This window comes from Enhydra lutris, unplaced genomic scaffold (assembly GCF_002288905.1).
Source record: "Enhydra lutris kenyoni isolate GAN:26980312 unplaced genomic scaffold, ASM228890v2 scaffoldscaffold34, whole genome shotgun sequence".
Classification (NCBI taxonomy): domain Eukaryota; kingdom Metazoa; phylum Chordata; class Mammalia; order Carnivora; family Mustelidae; genus Enhydra; species Enhydra lutris.
In genome coordinates, this window is record NW_019154118.1 from 22,193,923 (window position 1) to 22,210,211 (window position 16,289).

Consider the following 16,289-nt stretch of genomic DNA (forward strand, 5'->3'; position numbering starts at 1 on the left):
TGGTCTACACACTGGTATTGTGCGGTGTGCTACTCTGTAACAACGATCAGAAGCAGGTGGCTGTATTATGAAGTGTATGCAACCCATGTAGAAAAATGACTCTTGAGACCCTGATCTCTTCTTTCAGGTGTAGGGACCTGGGTGACCAATGGCTCTGCTGAAGATCCCAGGACCAGGACTGAGGCCTCAAGTCTCACTGGACCTAAGAAAGTCCAACTTTCTTGGCCACAGTAGGAGTTGCCCCTTTCTAGTGAAGAGCTAATACGGAGAGAAGTAAAGATCAGGCTGTGACACCATGTGGCGGGAGGGAGGAAGTAGGGGCAGGGGACCCAGGAGAGGGGAGCCCAGCATGTGGGGACTGTCAGTGCTCCTTCCTGATCTGCTCCTTCGGGGATGCTCTCTCGTGGGAGGCTCCGTACCCAGCATTTCTGTGGGCACTCCATAAATTGGAAGTGTAATTGCTTAACCAGAAAATAGACATGAAGGCACGGAGAAGGTAGAGTATCAGTCGCTTCTAAATGTGAATTAATGTCCTTGTTTGATGGTAGAGCATGGGACACTATAACAGAGGGTGTGATGGAAACTGTATTGAGTGGCTTTAGACAACCAGTGGAAATGAGAGCAAAGGGCCCCCAAGAAATGGAAGAAAAAAAGTGTTGGGCCAAGAGGCACCAGAAGGGCCAGGAAAATGTGATAAGAGAAGATAGAAAGGAAGGTGTCAGGAAAGTAGTAGAAGGAGTGGGGGTGGGACCTGTGGGCCTCGACTCTCACTTTGCAAAGTCAGAGTGTGTGTGAGGCTTTTATGACTGGCTTGGCCTGTAGCCAGGCCCACGGCTTGATGGGAATTACTTTGTGAACTCAACTGGCGAAGGAATGTACCCCGATCACACTTACATGAGACAGAGGGAGGCGTCAGATGTATTTCTTCATTTATATATGGTAAGAGCTGTACATTTTGAACCAATGAGCCATCAGCAAGGTCTTCCTTCAAATGGTATGTGTTGTGTATCATGCTGTTGGTGCACACCTGGCCATAGGTCCTGCTCCAAGGCCCCTGTACGTCTTGGTGTTTTGTGGTCTGCTGTTTCTGGCCAGCAGCCCAGTTCTGCTCTCACTATTTTCCTTATTTATTCTTACTTCATTACAGGATATCCATTTTATGAATCCACTCTGATGACTATAGGTTTTCCACCAGAGAAACTATGTCTGGCATGATTAAGGCTACCACGGATCAAAGAAAGTTTGGGCTCATATCATTTTTTGGATAAGACTCATTTTTGGACATCCCAGACTTTAGGGCAGAATCAAAGCTATGTATTTATGAAGCCATAGTCTCCTGCCCTCATCCTGTTTTAAAGACAATAAAACATTTGTATGTGGTGCTATATTTTTACAGGGCCTTCACAAGTCACTAAGGAAGAAATGTATATAATATTTTTCTCTTTAAAATTTTAAAAAAGATTATTTATTATTTATCATTTATTTATTATCATTTATTTATTTAGAAAGGGGGGAGGGGCAGAGGAGGAGGGAGAGAACTGAGTACAGAGCCTGATGTGGGGCTCGATTCCACGACCTTGAGATCACTACCTGAGCCAAAATCAAGAGTTAGTTGCTCAACTGACTGAGCCACCCAAGTGCCCCAATACTTTCCTCTTTAAAAATCACATGGCATAAAATGAGTTTTGTTATATGTGCCCTAATCTATATTATGTCCTATGCTTTCTCTCTTACTATAGAACACACTTAGTTTATAACTAAGAAAAACTGAACAGTTTATTTCATGATCTGCACAAACTTTTTAATGTAATTTGAGAAAAATATGAGTGCTAATGATGATATTTCAAAGGTAACAGAAATTCGGAAATGTGATGGGTTACTACAGTTCCAATGCCACACGCGTAGCCTGTGTCTCACTAGAATATAGTCCCTGATATCCTGAATTCACGTGCGGCTGTATTTCAGTGGGGCTGTGGGAGGGAGGATTACGAATAAATGCCGCGGTCCCTCTACAAAGGGTGGCACGATGGCCTGTTCTGGACGTCCAGTTCCAAATGAGCTGGAAAGACCCTGAAAACAATCTGCCAAATCCAGAAGCCAGCTCAGAGGCCAGCATGGCCGGAGTCCCGTGGCACACGCGTCAGTAAGCTCTACGGCATTCGTACGACCCCCAGGCCATGCTCCCGTCTTCCTTGGTCCATGAAGAAGGGTCTTGAAGTCCAGACGTGTCTGCCCCCTCATCCAGGGAGAGGGGCACCACCTTGTGTGGTAAGTCGTTGGACATGGTCATGAGAGGGGTGAAGGGATAGGGGGGTGGCGTGGGGTACCCCGGCACGTGGTACAGATCCTCTAGCGCGTGCAGTGAGTAGGGCTGAGCCCCGGCCAGGGGGGGCCCCCAGCTGGAGCTCCTGTGCGGGGTGGCGCTCCCCGACTCCAGCTGGGAGAGACAACTCACGCTGGGCGACAGGGTCTGCTGGGTGTCGGTGAGCACGGGGTCGGGCTGGCTGAGACCATCAGGTACTGTTTGCTCCCATGAGTCCCTCTGAGGAGAATGGAAAGGTGCCTGGGGTTAGTCACGAGGGGACACTTGGATGCAGACAGATTTCCTCACCAACACCGGCTGCTGGTAGACGCGGCTTCCAGGGCGGACTCGGTGTCCCCCCTCTGCTGTTCCAGCCTCCTTCCCAGGCAGCTCTCCCTCTGGGGTTTGACACCAGCAGTGTCTGACTCTAGCATTGGACCCCCTAGATCTATTACAGTCCCTTTTCCCAGAAAACAACATTAAATGAGTAAAATGAGAGAACAACAGAATGGACATTTATACAGCATTTTACCATTTCCAACATTCCATGTCTTGCTTTCCTTTTGAGCCTCACAATACATGGGCTCCTAGTGCCCTTTCCACCCTGGGGACGGCAGCTCCGGCTCCTCCACGAGGGAGGGGGTCTCTGAACCATGTAGTGGGCTTTTGCCCTCCGTGAGCCAAGAGGTAGGAGCTTCCGTAGGCTTGGAGCTAGAAAGGTTTGGGTTCAGTCCCTGACTGTGCCCGGTACTCCGTTCCTGACTTTGAGTACCTCACTTTGTCCATCTGTAAAACGGGGCTTCAGTAAGTCTATCCGGAGCTGTTGCACGTGTTCAGTGAACAGAGGCACACGGAAGTTCTGCTTGGGGCGGGTACTCCATGATCGTGTTAATTACCCCCCCCCTTAGTCCCATTTTTAGAGATTCAGTCCTGTAGTTGAAGACTTTGTAGCTTTCTCTAAGACGGGTGTTAGTATTCTTCAGATCTCTATGAACTCACCTCTTTGTTAGGATTGAGGGAGAACCAGATTCTATAGGGTAGAAAGATCGTGGGAGGGGCGGCCTGGGGACTGGGAGGGAAAACGGCCTGATGTGCAGCCCTGACGGGGTACAGCCTGGTCTGTGGGAGATGGGACCTCAGTGCTCTTTCCTTGTGTGCGGGAGGAAGATGGGCGAACATCTGGCAAGATTAGCAGAGTACTAACAAAGTGGGTAGAGATCCTGCGGTGTGGTCGTCCCCTCCCGAGCCCAAGGATGGACCCGCTCGCCATCACGGTGGGTGGGGACCTTTGAGGGAGGCCCCTCAGAGCGCGTCCTGGCCCAGCAGCCTCGGGGGTGCGCAGGGTGAGCCAGAGCTTGCTTCCACCCGGTTCCCAGGCGCAGGGACTGGCCAGGTGCGCGCGATCCCGGGCCTCACCTTGCTCCCGAGCCGTGAACCACGGGCATACTCACAAGCATGAAGTGCGTGCTGGGGTCCCCAGCGAAGGGTGGCGGCAGGAGCGGCGGCAGGGGCGAGGCGCCAAACAGAGAGCCGGTGCTGGGGGTCAGGCTGGGGGGCCGGTGGTCTCCGTAGGGCTCTGGGAAGTAGGAATCCAGGAGGCCCGGGTGGCTCTGCCCTGTGGGGGCCTCGCAGGCAAAGGGCTTGGCCGCTGGGCCTGAGCTGCAGACCTCGTTTGCGAGCTGTCTGGTGTTGTGGAAGTCTGAGTCAGAGAGGAACGATCTTCTGACCCCGTAGTAACCCATTACCGGTGAACCTGTTGCCAAACGGAAAACAAACCGTCAAAAATGTCCCCATGGGAAGTCTGGGCCTGTCTGTGGCCGCTGAGACTCTCCACGAGGGAAATGGTCTTCTAATGCGGGCCGGATACCAGGGCAAACACTGAAACAGAGAGAGGTCTTGAAAAGCATTAAATATTGCTGCATTGCCTCTTCTAACCCGTCCAGCCCAAATAACCAATGTGTTTCGGCTTCACTCTGCCTTCGGAGAGCAGTTCATTGGGCGTGGTGCGGACACTCTTCTCACCCACTCACTCAACACACTGTGCATTTCCTGTGTTCCAGTTACTGCTCTAGGAAAAGTCTGGTCCTAAAGGGAAAAGAAAATGTCTTTTTCTCAGTGTCCGAGCTCTGTCCCCATATCACAGGACTGTTAACAACAGGCTGCTTCTGGGCGTCTGTAACCTTGTGGTGCTGTAACCCCACGCCACATCAGAGTAGCTCCTACTCCTTTGTGTACTGACCTTCTGACATGTGTCTTGTACCCGGCAGGCAGCATGATGGCTCACCTGCTTTGGGATGGTGGAGCGTCTGTGCCACCGAATCAGAGGACTTCAAAAAATGTGTTTTCTGGCTTCGAAGAGTCTCGTGTTATTTGCTGCCCTCTTGTGTCCATGCCGAATCCCTGACTCAGTTCACCTGGGCCCTGGGAGAGTTGGGGAAGAGAATACCTCACACGAAAAGTTTCCCTTGGTGAAAACAGGGGAAGGAGCGGAAGCTAAGAAGAATCTCATTTATGGCAAGGCCTGTGGAAATGTTCCATAAAGGAAGAGGGGTGTTTGCCGCAGCCTTCCAGCCCAGCAGCTCGGCTGTAGCAGGAAACACGTGACCATTTAGAACACGTTCAGGGACGTAGACTGTAGCTCTGTCAAGTGAATGGTTTGATTATTCCAGCTGGTGGTGGATGTGGTCTGATTCGCTGAGATCTACACCCCGAGGTCACAGAAAGGCTGAGCTGGGAGAGGATGCAGGTGCCTCTCTGACCTTCCCCCAGAGTGGGCCACTTGCGGACTCTGTCCCCACCCACTCTGCTCTCTCGTCCACAGGGAGAGAAGACCCTTCTCACCGGTTGCTGGGACACAGTCACACATCACTCTACCCGCACGGCTTTTTGGCCCTTGCCACGCGGTGTGGTGCTGGATGTTATGCTCACTACTCCCACACCAGAGTTACAACCCTCTTTCTAAACCACCTGTCACCTCCATGGGGCAGAGCTTGTGTCTTACACATTTGCTGTAAATCCAGGAGGATAATACTGGGTTCAACAATTATATGTAAATCTATTCATTCATTCAGAGGAAATCAAAACTCCGTGTAGAAACTTCCATCAAATTCTACTCACTCTACTCTCCTCTTAAATTCCCTAACCCCAAACTTCTAATCTGCTCGTGAATTGGAAAGCTGTGGTTAGGGATTTCATCATAAGCATAGTTTCACAGAAGAAAAAAACATGTGCACGTGGAAAATTAATATCAATAGAAAAAATTCTGTTTCATGCCATGAATTTATATCCATGGGACTCATTAAGGCTGAAAAGAAAATGAAGAATAGGTAAACGAGGCTTCCAGGATCTCACGTCTTCACTTCCAATTTCCGAATAAAAACTACCACCAAGAAAAAAAAAAAACCCTGTGCTCTCTCCAGCATATATTTTTTTCTCCTTAAAAAGGGGAAGGATAATTTGAGATAGTAAGAAAAGCTGCAAAAATGTCCTTCTATAGAAGGGAGCAGATTCCAGGGATGGTAACCATGATTGGAAAACACAACACGAGACACTCAGATAAGCGGCATCTCCTGTGGTTCTCATTCCTCTTCTTACCCAGCTCTGAAGCTTACTGAGATTGCTGAGAAAACCTGCGCCACTTCTGAAAGGAGTATGTGTGTATGTGTGTGCGTGTGCACGCATGTTCACGGGAGTCCCCAACTCTGTCACTAAGAACGAGAATGCCCCTTTCCCATCCCTGCGGGAGGGCGTAACGAGACATATGCACTGAAATGAAGACCAGATGCTTATCTAAGCGCCTGACCTCTAGAGAGCACCCAATAAATGGTAGTTCCTCCATCTGCCCACCGGCCTCTCTCTTGTTTTAAAGCAGGTGCACAATCTGTCAGAACACAGTGCTGGAATTTTATACATTTTAAAATTGTATCAAGGGCCTAATGGTTATGTTTCTGCTTGGTAAGCTTCTGCTGGGCAAGTGATGGAAAGGCTGCCTTCAAGACAGAATGAACTCTGAATTCAGGAATGACTGAATTAAGTCTGTCTTCACTGATTTTACATTTTAAAAATGCCTAGTTTGAAAAAGTAAAATTTCCAAAGTGCCATAAGGCAGTTATAAAAGAATGGAAACCCCAGAGCCTGAGTTGAACGCAAACGGGAATTAATCACCTGCTCCTTGAGCTCAAGTACTCACCGGGCATCTGAGCGAAAGGAGACTGGGGGTTGCTGGCACTGCTCTGGAAGGCAAAAGGCAGAGAGAATGCAAGTGTTTTCTTTAGTTGTTAAGTTTGAATTAAAAAAAAAAAAAAGATTAGGGATACATTTTATTTGCTTTATTTTCTGATACTAAGATTATTTGGGGGTTAAATCGGGAGGGCAAGTGAGAATCAGAATTCAAGTGTCAGGAGGTGCCTGGGGGGCTCAGTTGAGGGTCCAGCTCTTGAATTCCATTCAGGTCCTGATCTCAGGCACTCGGCGGAGGGCGGGGGGGAGTCTGCTCGGGATTCTCCCACTCCGTCTGCATCTCCTCCTGCTAACGTGCTCGCTCACTCTCTCAAATAAATAAATCTTAAAAAAAAAATTCAAGTATCAGGGAACCAAGTTTTACAAGAGATGAGAGAAACCAAAGTTAGAGTCTGGTAAACATGCCAAAAAGCACAGGCTATATGAAATGGACTAATCTGTCTTCTGTTTTTTATTGTTCATGGCAAATGTAGATCAAGTGATTTAAATACATACAGGACCTTTGAAAATACAACTACATTAAGATGAGGTCATACTGAATTGGGGGGGGGACCCTAAATCCAACATGACTGCTGTCCCTCTAAGCAGAGGAGAAAGACACACAGAGACACAGACACAGAGGGGAGAAGGCTACGTGGAGACAGCGGCAGAGATCTGAGGGATACGACCTCCAGTTATGAACCAGCAACCACGGGCGGCAGGAAGAGGGGGGTGTGCCCCCCTGGAGCCTTCGGAGGGAGCTGGCCCTGCTGACACCTTGATTTTGGACTTCTAGTCTCCAGATGGTGCGACAATACCTTTCCATCACTTTAAGAGCCCCGCCCTCCATTTGTGGCACTTGCTACTGTAGCCCTAGGAAACCTACTATAACTGTCAAGTTGCTGACGGTGAAGCAGTCACGGCAGTGTCCTGTGGGAAGTGTTGGGGTTGGGGAAAGACGGAGTGAGTGGGGCACCTAAGCTAGGATCAGTGGGGTGGGGAACGCATCCTGGGGCGGGGAAGCGGGGGTGTTGCCAATGCTGACCTCTGGAGGAAGGGTATCCAGGTGTGCTGAGTCCTAAAATACACAGTTGCAAATTCTAGCTCCACAATGCCCAGGAACAAAGTGATACAAGGAAAAAAGCTGTTGTAGAAATTAAGAGTTCTCAACATCTGGTTCTTTGGATCTGAGCTCCTGACCCTCACAGAGCTATAGATTCTCAAAAGTTGGAAGAGATTTTATACAGAGCTTCGTGCAACCTCCCACCAGGGCCAAAATCCAAAGCCCACATTATTAACACTGGGTGCAGCTAGCTTCCAGGGCTGCGGAGCCCAGCGCCCACTCTGAAAGCCCACTTCTTCTCTGGGCACTTCTGTCACAAAGCAGGCAGAAAAGAATCACCTTCTTCTTTCTCATCTTTTTTGGTCCATACACAATTGGGTTCATCCCTTCTTCCATATATGGCTCTTCAAATATTTGAAGAGAACCCGTTATTTCCCCAAATGTCTTCATCAGTTTGGGCTGCTGTGCCAGATGCTGTAGACTGGGTGGCTTGAACAGGAAACATTTCTCCCAGTGCGGGAGGCTGGAAGGGTGCCCGTGGGGTCGGGGTCTGGGTGGGGGCCCTCTTCCTGCTTTACACATGGCTGGCTTCTCACTCTGTCTTCATGTGGGAGAAAGAGAGATCATCTCTCTCATGTGTCTTCTCCTAGGAGGGCACTAATCCCATTCACCAGGGCTCCACCTCACAACCTAATTCCCTCCCAAAGGCCCCATTTCCAAACACCATCACATTGGGCCTTAGGGCTTTACACATGAATGCTTTTTTTTTTTTTTTTAAAGAAAGGTTTTTTGTTTGTTTGTTTGTTTTTTGAGATTTTATTTGTTTACTTGACAGAGCACAAGCAGGCTGACCAGCAGGCAGAGGAAGAAGGAGAAGCGGGCTTCCCACTGAGCAGGGAGCCCCATATGATGCTCGATCCCAGGACCCTGGGATCATGACCCGAACTGAACCACTCAGGCGTCCCTAACATATGAATTCTGAGGGGACACAGGCATTCAGCTCATAGCACTAAACTGGCATTCAGTCTTCACACGGACGAAATCCTTAGAACGTTAACCCTCACTGTGCATCTCCTAACCTACATGAGAATGTGTTCTCTTGTATTTTAGCTCGTTTTTTTATATTACATCTTCCCAAGTTAGATGTCGTAATTGTCACCATCTTATGAAGTAAATCTGTATTAGATTTACTTATATGTTCATCATTTTCTTCGCTTACTCTTCTTTGAGACTTTTTTTTTTTAAAGATTCATTTTCCATCTTCTTAAAGTAATCCTTGAGAAAATTCCTTTCCTGTAGGTGATGTTGGTAGGTGATGATGAAAATGTTTCAGTTTCCATTTGTCTGAAAATATCGTGTCTTTTTCTCTTATACTTGAAAGATAATACTGCTAGGTCCACAATTGTAACTATATAGCTATTCCTCCTTCCCCATTTCTTTTTTTTTAATATTTTTAATTAAGATTTTATTTATTTATTTGACAGACAGAGATCACAAGGAGGCAGAGAGGCAGGCAGAGAGAGAGGGGGAAGGAGGCTCCCCGCTGAGCAGAGAGCCCGATGTGGGGCTCGATCCCAGGACCCTGAGATCATGACCTGAGCCAAAGGCAGAGCCTTAACCCACTGAGCCACCCAGGGGCTCCCTCTTTCCCTATTTCAAAGGTACCCCCTCACTGTCTTTCAGCTTCCAAGATTGCTGTTGACCTTGCAGTTACACTTTGGACAATTTTTCTTTCCTTTCTGACTGCTTTTTTAAAAAAATTATTATGGAGGTGTAGTTGACACACGATGTTATTACTGGTTAGATGTACAACCTGGTGATTTGTCAATCTGTACATCCCTCAGTGCTCAACCATGGTGAGTGCAGTCACCATCTGTCATCGTACAACGTAACTACGAGATTGTTGACCGTGTTTCCTGTACTGTGCTTTCCATCCCTGTGACATTTATTTTGTAGCTGGAGGTTTGTACCTCTAAATCTCCTTTACCCATTTAAAGGTTCCCCCATGGCAACCACCCGTTTGTTCTTGGTATTTAAGAGTCTGTTTGTTACTCGCTTAGCTTTATACCCTCTAGCTCCATCCATGTTGCTGGAAATGGCAAGATTTTATCCTCTTATGGCTGAGTAACAGTCCACTGTATATAATATACACCACATCTTCTTTATCCATTCATCTACTGAAGGACACTTGGGCTGCTTCCGTAAGTTGACTACTGTAAATAATCCTGTCATAAACTGGGTATTGTAGCATGTATGTCTTTGAACTAGTGTTTTTGTATTCTTTGGATAAAGACCCAGTCATGGAATCACTGGACCATAGGGTAGCTCTATTTTTAACTTTTTGAGGAAACTCCATACTGTCTTCCACAGGGGCTGCACCAGCTTGCATTCCCACCAATGATGCACGACGGTTCCTTTCTCTCCACATCCTTGCCAACACTTGTTGTTTCGTGTTTTTGGTTGTAGCCATTCTGACAGGTGTGAGCCGGTATCTCATTGTGGTTTTGATTTACATTTCTCTGATGATAAGTGATGTTGAGAATCTTTTCATGTGTCTAATGGCCATCTAGTATTTTCTTTGGAAAAAAAGATTCTATTCAGGTCTTCTGCCCATTTTTAAAAATCTCTACTTTTTAATATACTCCCTTTGTCTTCAGTTTTCTTCAAATTAACCTCATTTTACTTCTGCAAATTTTCAACTTACCTCTCTTTAGATATAGCCCTGTCTGTGTCATCACAATTCTCTCCTTCCGGCACTCTGTTTAGATATATGTTAAACCTTTTACCTTTATCCTCTATATCCCAAACTTCCCAATATTTTTCTCTATATCCATGAGTCTCTGTTCTGTATTTTGCGATAAATGGCTACAGACTTCTTCAGATCTACATCCAGTTCACTAATTCTTTCTTCAATGTAGTTAGTTGGTTGTTTACTCATACACTGCATTTTTAAAATGATCAATGAATACATATTTTTTCATTTCTATAGATTCCATTTGATTTTTTAAAAACCTGATTGGTAATTTTTGATAGTCTCTAGTTGACTGTTTGCTATTTATTAAGTTACTGTATATTTTGTATTTGGTAATTCTACTATCTAAAAGTTCTAGAAATTTTAATTTGTTTATTGTTTATGCTGACTCTCATAGTGGTTTGCTTCCTTATGCATTTGGTGGTCTTTGGTTGAAGCTTATATCTGATGAACCTTAATCTATAAAAATCTGGGGTCCTAATTTGAGACTGCTTTCCCCAGAAGATTTATGCTTATATTTCTAGGGAGCCAGTTCCTTTCCAGGTTCCCCAGGTTGATCCTGGAGTCCCAAGTTCAGCTCCCCAACCTTGGTTACTGTTCAAGGACCAGTTCATGCATAAGGCTGATTTGGACACCTGTTCTCAGGGGAACTTGCCTTTTTGGTGTGATCACCTTCTCATCACTCAATGGCTTAATTTCTGATCAAACTTTTCTCCAGACTCCCATGCCAACACTTCTCCCCCAGTGTCCCCCTTGCTTCAAAGATTTCCCTTATTTGCTGCCAGGTCAACAACTGATTAAAATGTGTTTTATGCAGCACCCAGTTTTGTTGTGGGTGAGATCTCCCCACCTCCAGACCATCTAGTCTGACCAAAACAACTGAATAGCTAAATATTGCAACTAGATGTAGATATCTTTCTAGCATAAAAGATTCTATTTTCTCATAATTTCTGAATTCTCTCATAGGGATTTAAATTATAACAGAAATAATTCATAAACCCATACTTGTTATTTCATAAGCAAACTGTTAACCACACGCCCACATGTATTATACATATTATCTCCTTTAATAATCACCACAATCCCCAAAGACAGGTAATATTATTCTCATCTTAATGATGAAGGACTAGAGAACAGAGAAATAACCCACGTTATTTAGTAGGTGGACCTGATAGTGATAGTGGTGGGTGAGATCCAATAAACATCTTTGGAATTTCAGAACTCATTTCTTAACTAAAGCACTATGCTGCCTCCCACGCATTTTAATATCTCAAAAACAAAAATACAAACATATCATATATAGTTTAACATTTTTTTTGGTATACATGAGACTTAGGGACATCCAGAGAGAGCATGTAATTATATGAAAGCTCACAAAGAAGACTTAGTGAGATTAATACTCTCCTGTCTGACACACACACACACACACACACACACACACATACATATATATATTCATGAATATACTATTTTGGGGATCAGCTTTATTGAGGTACAATTTACATATAATTAAATTCCCAAATTTTAAACATACAATTTGATGAATTTTGACAAATTTTGACAGACTCCTATGGCCCACTACTATAATTATGACATAAAACATTTTCATCAAATTACTAGCTCTAATGCATCCTGCCCTCTCTCTGGTGGCCTAAGAAATATTTAGGGGGGTAAATATAAAAGGCAATGATAATGCACCATGTCAGTTTGCCTCACAGACCAACAAAGAATTGAGTTCTAAAGGCCCTGGGTAAGGACTGGGAAGGACTTCACTGGAAAGATTTCAGAGCTCATTCCCTCATCTCATTCTCAGATTTTATAGGTTGAGAGAGAAGAGCCTAAAATATGAGTCTTTAGCATGTCACTAATTGTCGTTGCACATACAAAGGGAAAACTTACATTCGTTTCTTCCTTGTTCAAAATATTATGTTCATACATTTACCTCTTACCCTATGAATCCTTCAGGAATAATATTGAAGAGCCCGTAACTTTTGACCAATAAGATGGTATATAATTTTTATTTTGCATACTGCAAACAACAGGATCCTGCAATGCCAGGTAGCCAAATTCAGAGGTTTCTATTTGAATGAAATTTGCCAGTCTGCAACTTCCTGTAGCTAACACAGCAGCCTCACAGCTGCCCCAAATCCCCTCCATGAAAATGAGTTAATTTGAACTAATGGGTCACCGAGGTAGTAAAGTGATAAGATTAGGAGTTTCACCTTGACTACATTTATCATCATTTTTATGACCCTATAATATTTTGGGTGTCAGCCTATTTAAAGAAATATCTTGAAACGTACTAAGGAAAAGATCCCTGACTGGCGTAAGGTTTTTCACCCTGGTATATGTGTATTTTTAAATTCTAATGACATAGTTTAGAAAGCGTCTCTTTAATTTTTGCTACTAATGCTAAAATAATAATCATAGACCCTTATGAATAGCTGGGCTCCCTTTTAAAGGAATCCATAGCACTTTATATATTTAATATCTCATTGTCATTACACCTATGGTCGAGAGATGGGTCAAGCTGGTGATACTATACTCAACATTCTAAAGCCATGTTTGTTTGTTTTAGATTTATATATTTATTTGAGAGAGAGAGAGAGAGAGAGAATGAGCAGGAGGGAAAGAAGAAAGAATCTGAAGCAGACTGCACACTGAGTGCAGAGCCTGACGTGGGTCTGGGTCCCATGAGTGCGAGATCATGACCTGAGCCAAAAACCAAGAGTTCAGACACTTAACCAATGAGTCACACTGGCGCCCCTAAAACCAGGTTTTAAGAACTGGATTTAGACCCACCATAGGTCATGTAATTTTCCTTCAACTTTGAAATGAATATGAAGTCAATGCTGGAGGTAACACAGTGAGTCCATGGTTATTCATGTTAGGTTGGAATACCTTCTTCCAGAAGAAAATGGGCACGGAGAATCAGATGCCTCTGTTAATGTTAAAGTATGTGGTAGAAGCAGGGACATTCTGACTGGTGTGAAATCTTATACTATGAATGAACTATGCCAAACCTGTTCTAATTTTATTCATTTTCCAATGTTTGAGGCAGGTTTTGATTTACGGGCCACTTATCTGAGCTGCATAGTAATTTAACCATAAATAAGAAGAACAGTCCATGATGAATAGGAACTATAGTTGGAAGCATCTATCTACCATGTGTCAGGTCCTTTATATGAGGTTATCTTATTATAAACTAGATATTATCATCTCAGGTTTACAAACAAGGAAACCAAAGCCAAGCATCAGAGAAGTTAAGTACTATGCTCAATATTGCCCTTCTAGTAAATTCCAGAACCAGATTTCAACCCAGAGTCTCTGACTACCAAATTTCTGCTCCTCAGTGATGTAACAAACAAGTTACGTCACTTCCTGGGCACCTCTGATGGGTGAGGCATGGGGCTGAGTGTTGCAAGTTCGAGACGAAATACAACTCCAGAGCTTAGACTGGGGTCTACTTTGGGAGACAAGACGTCTGTGGTAGATTAACTATGGCCATCATTGCTTTGCAGCCTCTCCCACCCAGAAGTAGAGTCTGTCCCTCTACCTCTTGAGTCTAGGATGGTTTTGTCACTTGCTCTAACAGAATGTAACAGAAGTGATGTGGTGTGTACTTCAGAGTCTAGGCCTCAAGAGGATGTGTAACATTCACCTTCTCCTTCTTGACATACTGCCTTATCATCTCTTAAGGAAGTCAGTCTCAACTTCTGGAGGATGAATGACTGTGGAAGTGAATTCCAGTGCTCCTCCTGACGGCGAGTACCAACTGCCAGACGTGTGAAGGAGGCCATCTTGGACTCCCAGCATGGATGAACCTCCAGCTAAGGGCCACTGTACGACTGAGCCACGGGGAAACCATCAGCTGAACATCCTGCCAGCCCACAGAACTGTGAGAAATATAGGTAATAGTTATTGTCACCTACTAAGGTTAGGGTGCTTTCTCACGCAGCAGCAAGTAACTGGTGCAGACGCACCCAGGACAAAGTCTCTCACAGTGCAGAGCTCATGAACTCCAGTGCAGGCTAGATTGTATAGTGGAGGCGCAGGCTAGATCGTATAGTGGGGGTGGGGTGGAGTGAGTTGCTGCCTAGGGGGAGGCAACTGAGCACCTCATACAGGGGGAGATACTGGAGTCCATGCACCCATGCACTAGAGCGTGGCCCACGCTCTACACACTCTGGAAGTCAGACAAGGGGGGAACTGAGGTATAGAGGACTTAAAATGGACACTGAAGGATGAGGGGGTGCAGGCAAGAGAAAGGAGGCTCCGAGGTGCGAGGAGGGACTGGGGGAAGGAGGCTGGACACACTATATTGTGGGAGAGATCTGAGTCTGGTTTTGAAGGATGAGAGGAAATCAGGAAGCAGACAGGATATGGGCCGTTGTATTTGAGGAGAAAAGCAAAGGCTGGAATGTGTGGCCAGTGTGTCATGGACATGGAAATGGCAGGAAGCATGCAGACAGAAGGCTGAAGAGAAGTGGTGGAGGGTGGAGGAGCTGGGTTATAAAGGGTTTTTATGAGCCACGCTAAGGAGCTTGGACTTTGCCCTATAGCAGGCAATGGTCTTCTAGAAACTCATTAGCCATGTGGACATAGCGGTATTGGCATTCCAGCAAATTTAATCTGGTGCTGAACATGGTGGGTCAGGAATGGATGATGGATGAGTGTACGGGCTGTTGCAACTGAACAGAGATCCAGTGATGAGGGGGTCCGATGGGCTGTCCTCGGGGCAGAGTGTCAGGAGGTCAGCATGTAACGTTTATATCAAATTCAAGGTGGCTTTGTTTTAGAGCCTGTCAAGGGCTGACACTTGCTGTGTGAGTGCCGCTGAGGGCTGGGGGCTACCTGTTCCAGATGTACCAATTCCCAGGGCTCTTTGTGTCTTTTCTTCTTTATCACCAACGTCCCTGCTGATGCTTGCGTGTAAAGAGGGGGCTGGCATGTTTCCCTCAGACTGTACTATTTACAAAGAAAAAACCCCTACATTCTGAAATGATTTAACAGTATATTGTATAGGTCCAATAAGCATTTGTGAGGAAGGAATATTGACACATCTATGCTTGAAAACATTTGCCTTTTATCTACAAAGCCTTAGATTGCCCAGGATTTATCTCACAAAGACATCGCTCATCAGGTTCTGTGCCCTTGGTTTTCATTATCACCAGCCTCTGGCAAAGTAAGTACTACACAGTTGATATAAAACAGAGACATAAAAGGGTTAAATCGTTTGCTTACAGCCTTCAAATGTATAGAGCTAAAACTGAAGACCTCAAGTCTTTAGACTCTCTCTTGGGGGAAGGGAATTTACCACGAGAATGTGAATTTATGCATGTTTGTAATAGTGCGGGTAAATATTGAACATAGATTTTGATGTTCATTGACTTGCTGGTACAACAAAATAATTTCTTTTTAATAAAATGTCATAGCCAAATTCTGGAAGATTGTACATGGAACTCAGTGTTGTGACCCTGGGAAAGTAGGACAAGGGGATGAGTAAGCAGGAGAGGTCAGCAGACTTCTATTTTTTACTCTATACCCTTTATTCTGTTTGGAATTTTACTATGCATTCTTTGGTAATTAAAACAGCTCCTTAATAAAAGTTAAAAAAATAGAATTTAAGGCATATCTTTATGGTAAATCTCAAAATTAAAAAAAAACAAACTATGATTTCAAGTGTCTTACATTTCTGGTGTATGAACTATTTTATGTCCTTTGGAAAGCTAACACGATTACAGAATTCCCACTTTCTGACAGTTTCTTGACATTTTACTGTTAAAACTCTCCTGCTTGGCACGAAATGACGTCCAGGCTGTCTCTGTGAGAAAGTGATTTCTGTTGCCTAAGTTACAAAGTGAAATGCATTTCTTTTACCCCGGTGTGCCTTTGGAGTGCTATCTGTATTTCTGTAGCTAAGTAAGGACAACAGGAGCCACCAGCTACTTGGG

General features: G+C 44.9%; 1 protein-coding gene across 1 annotated transcript in view; it reads right to left on the reverse strand.

The window, feature by feature from the left end:
- Window positions 1–2,140: 2,140 nt before the first annotated feature.
- LOC111153679 (uncharacterized protein C11orf53-like) overlaps window positions 2,141–16,289 on the reverse strand; it is a 32,976-nt gene continuing 18,827 nt past the window's right edge. The window contains 3 exon segments of the mRNA XM_022512833.1: window positions 2,141–2,542; window positions 3,754–4,055; window positions 6,492–6,534. Of these exon segments, the coding sequence (XP_022368541.1) occupies window positions 2,141–2,542; window positions 3,754–4,055; window positions 6,492–6,534 (747 nt within the window).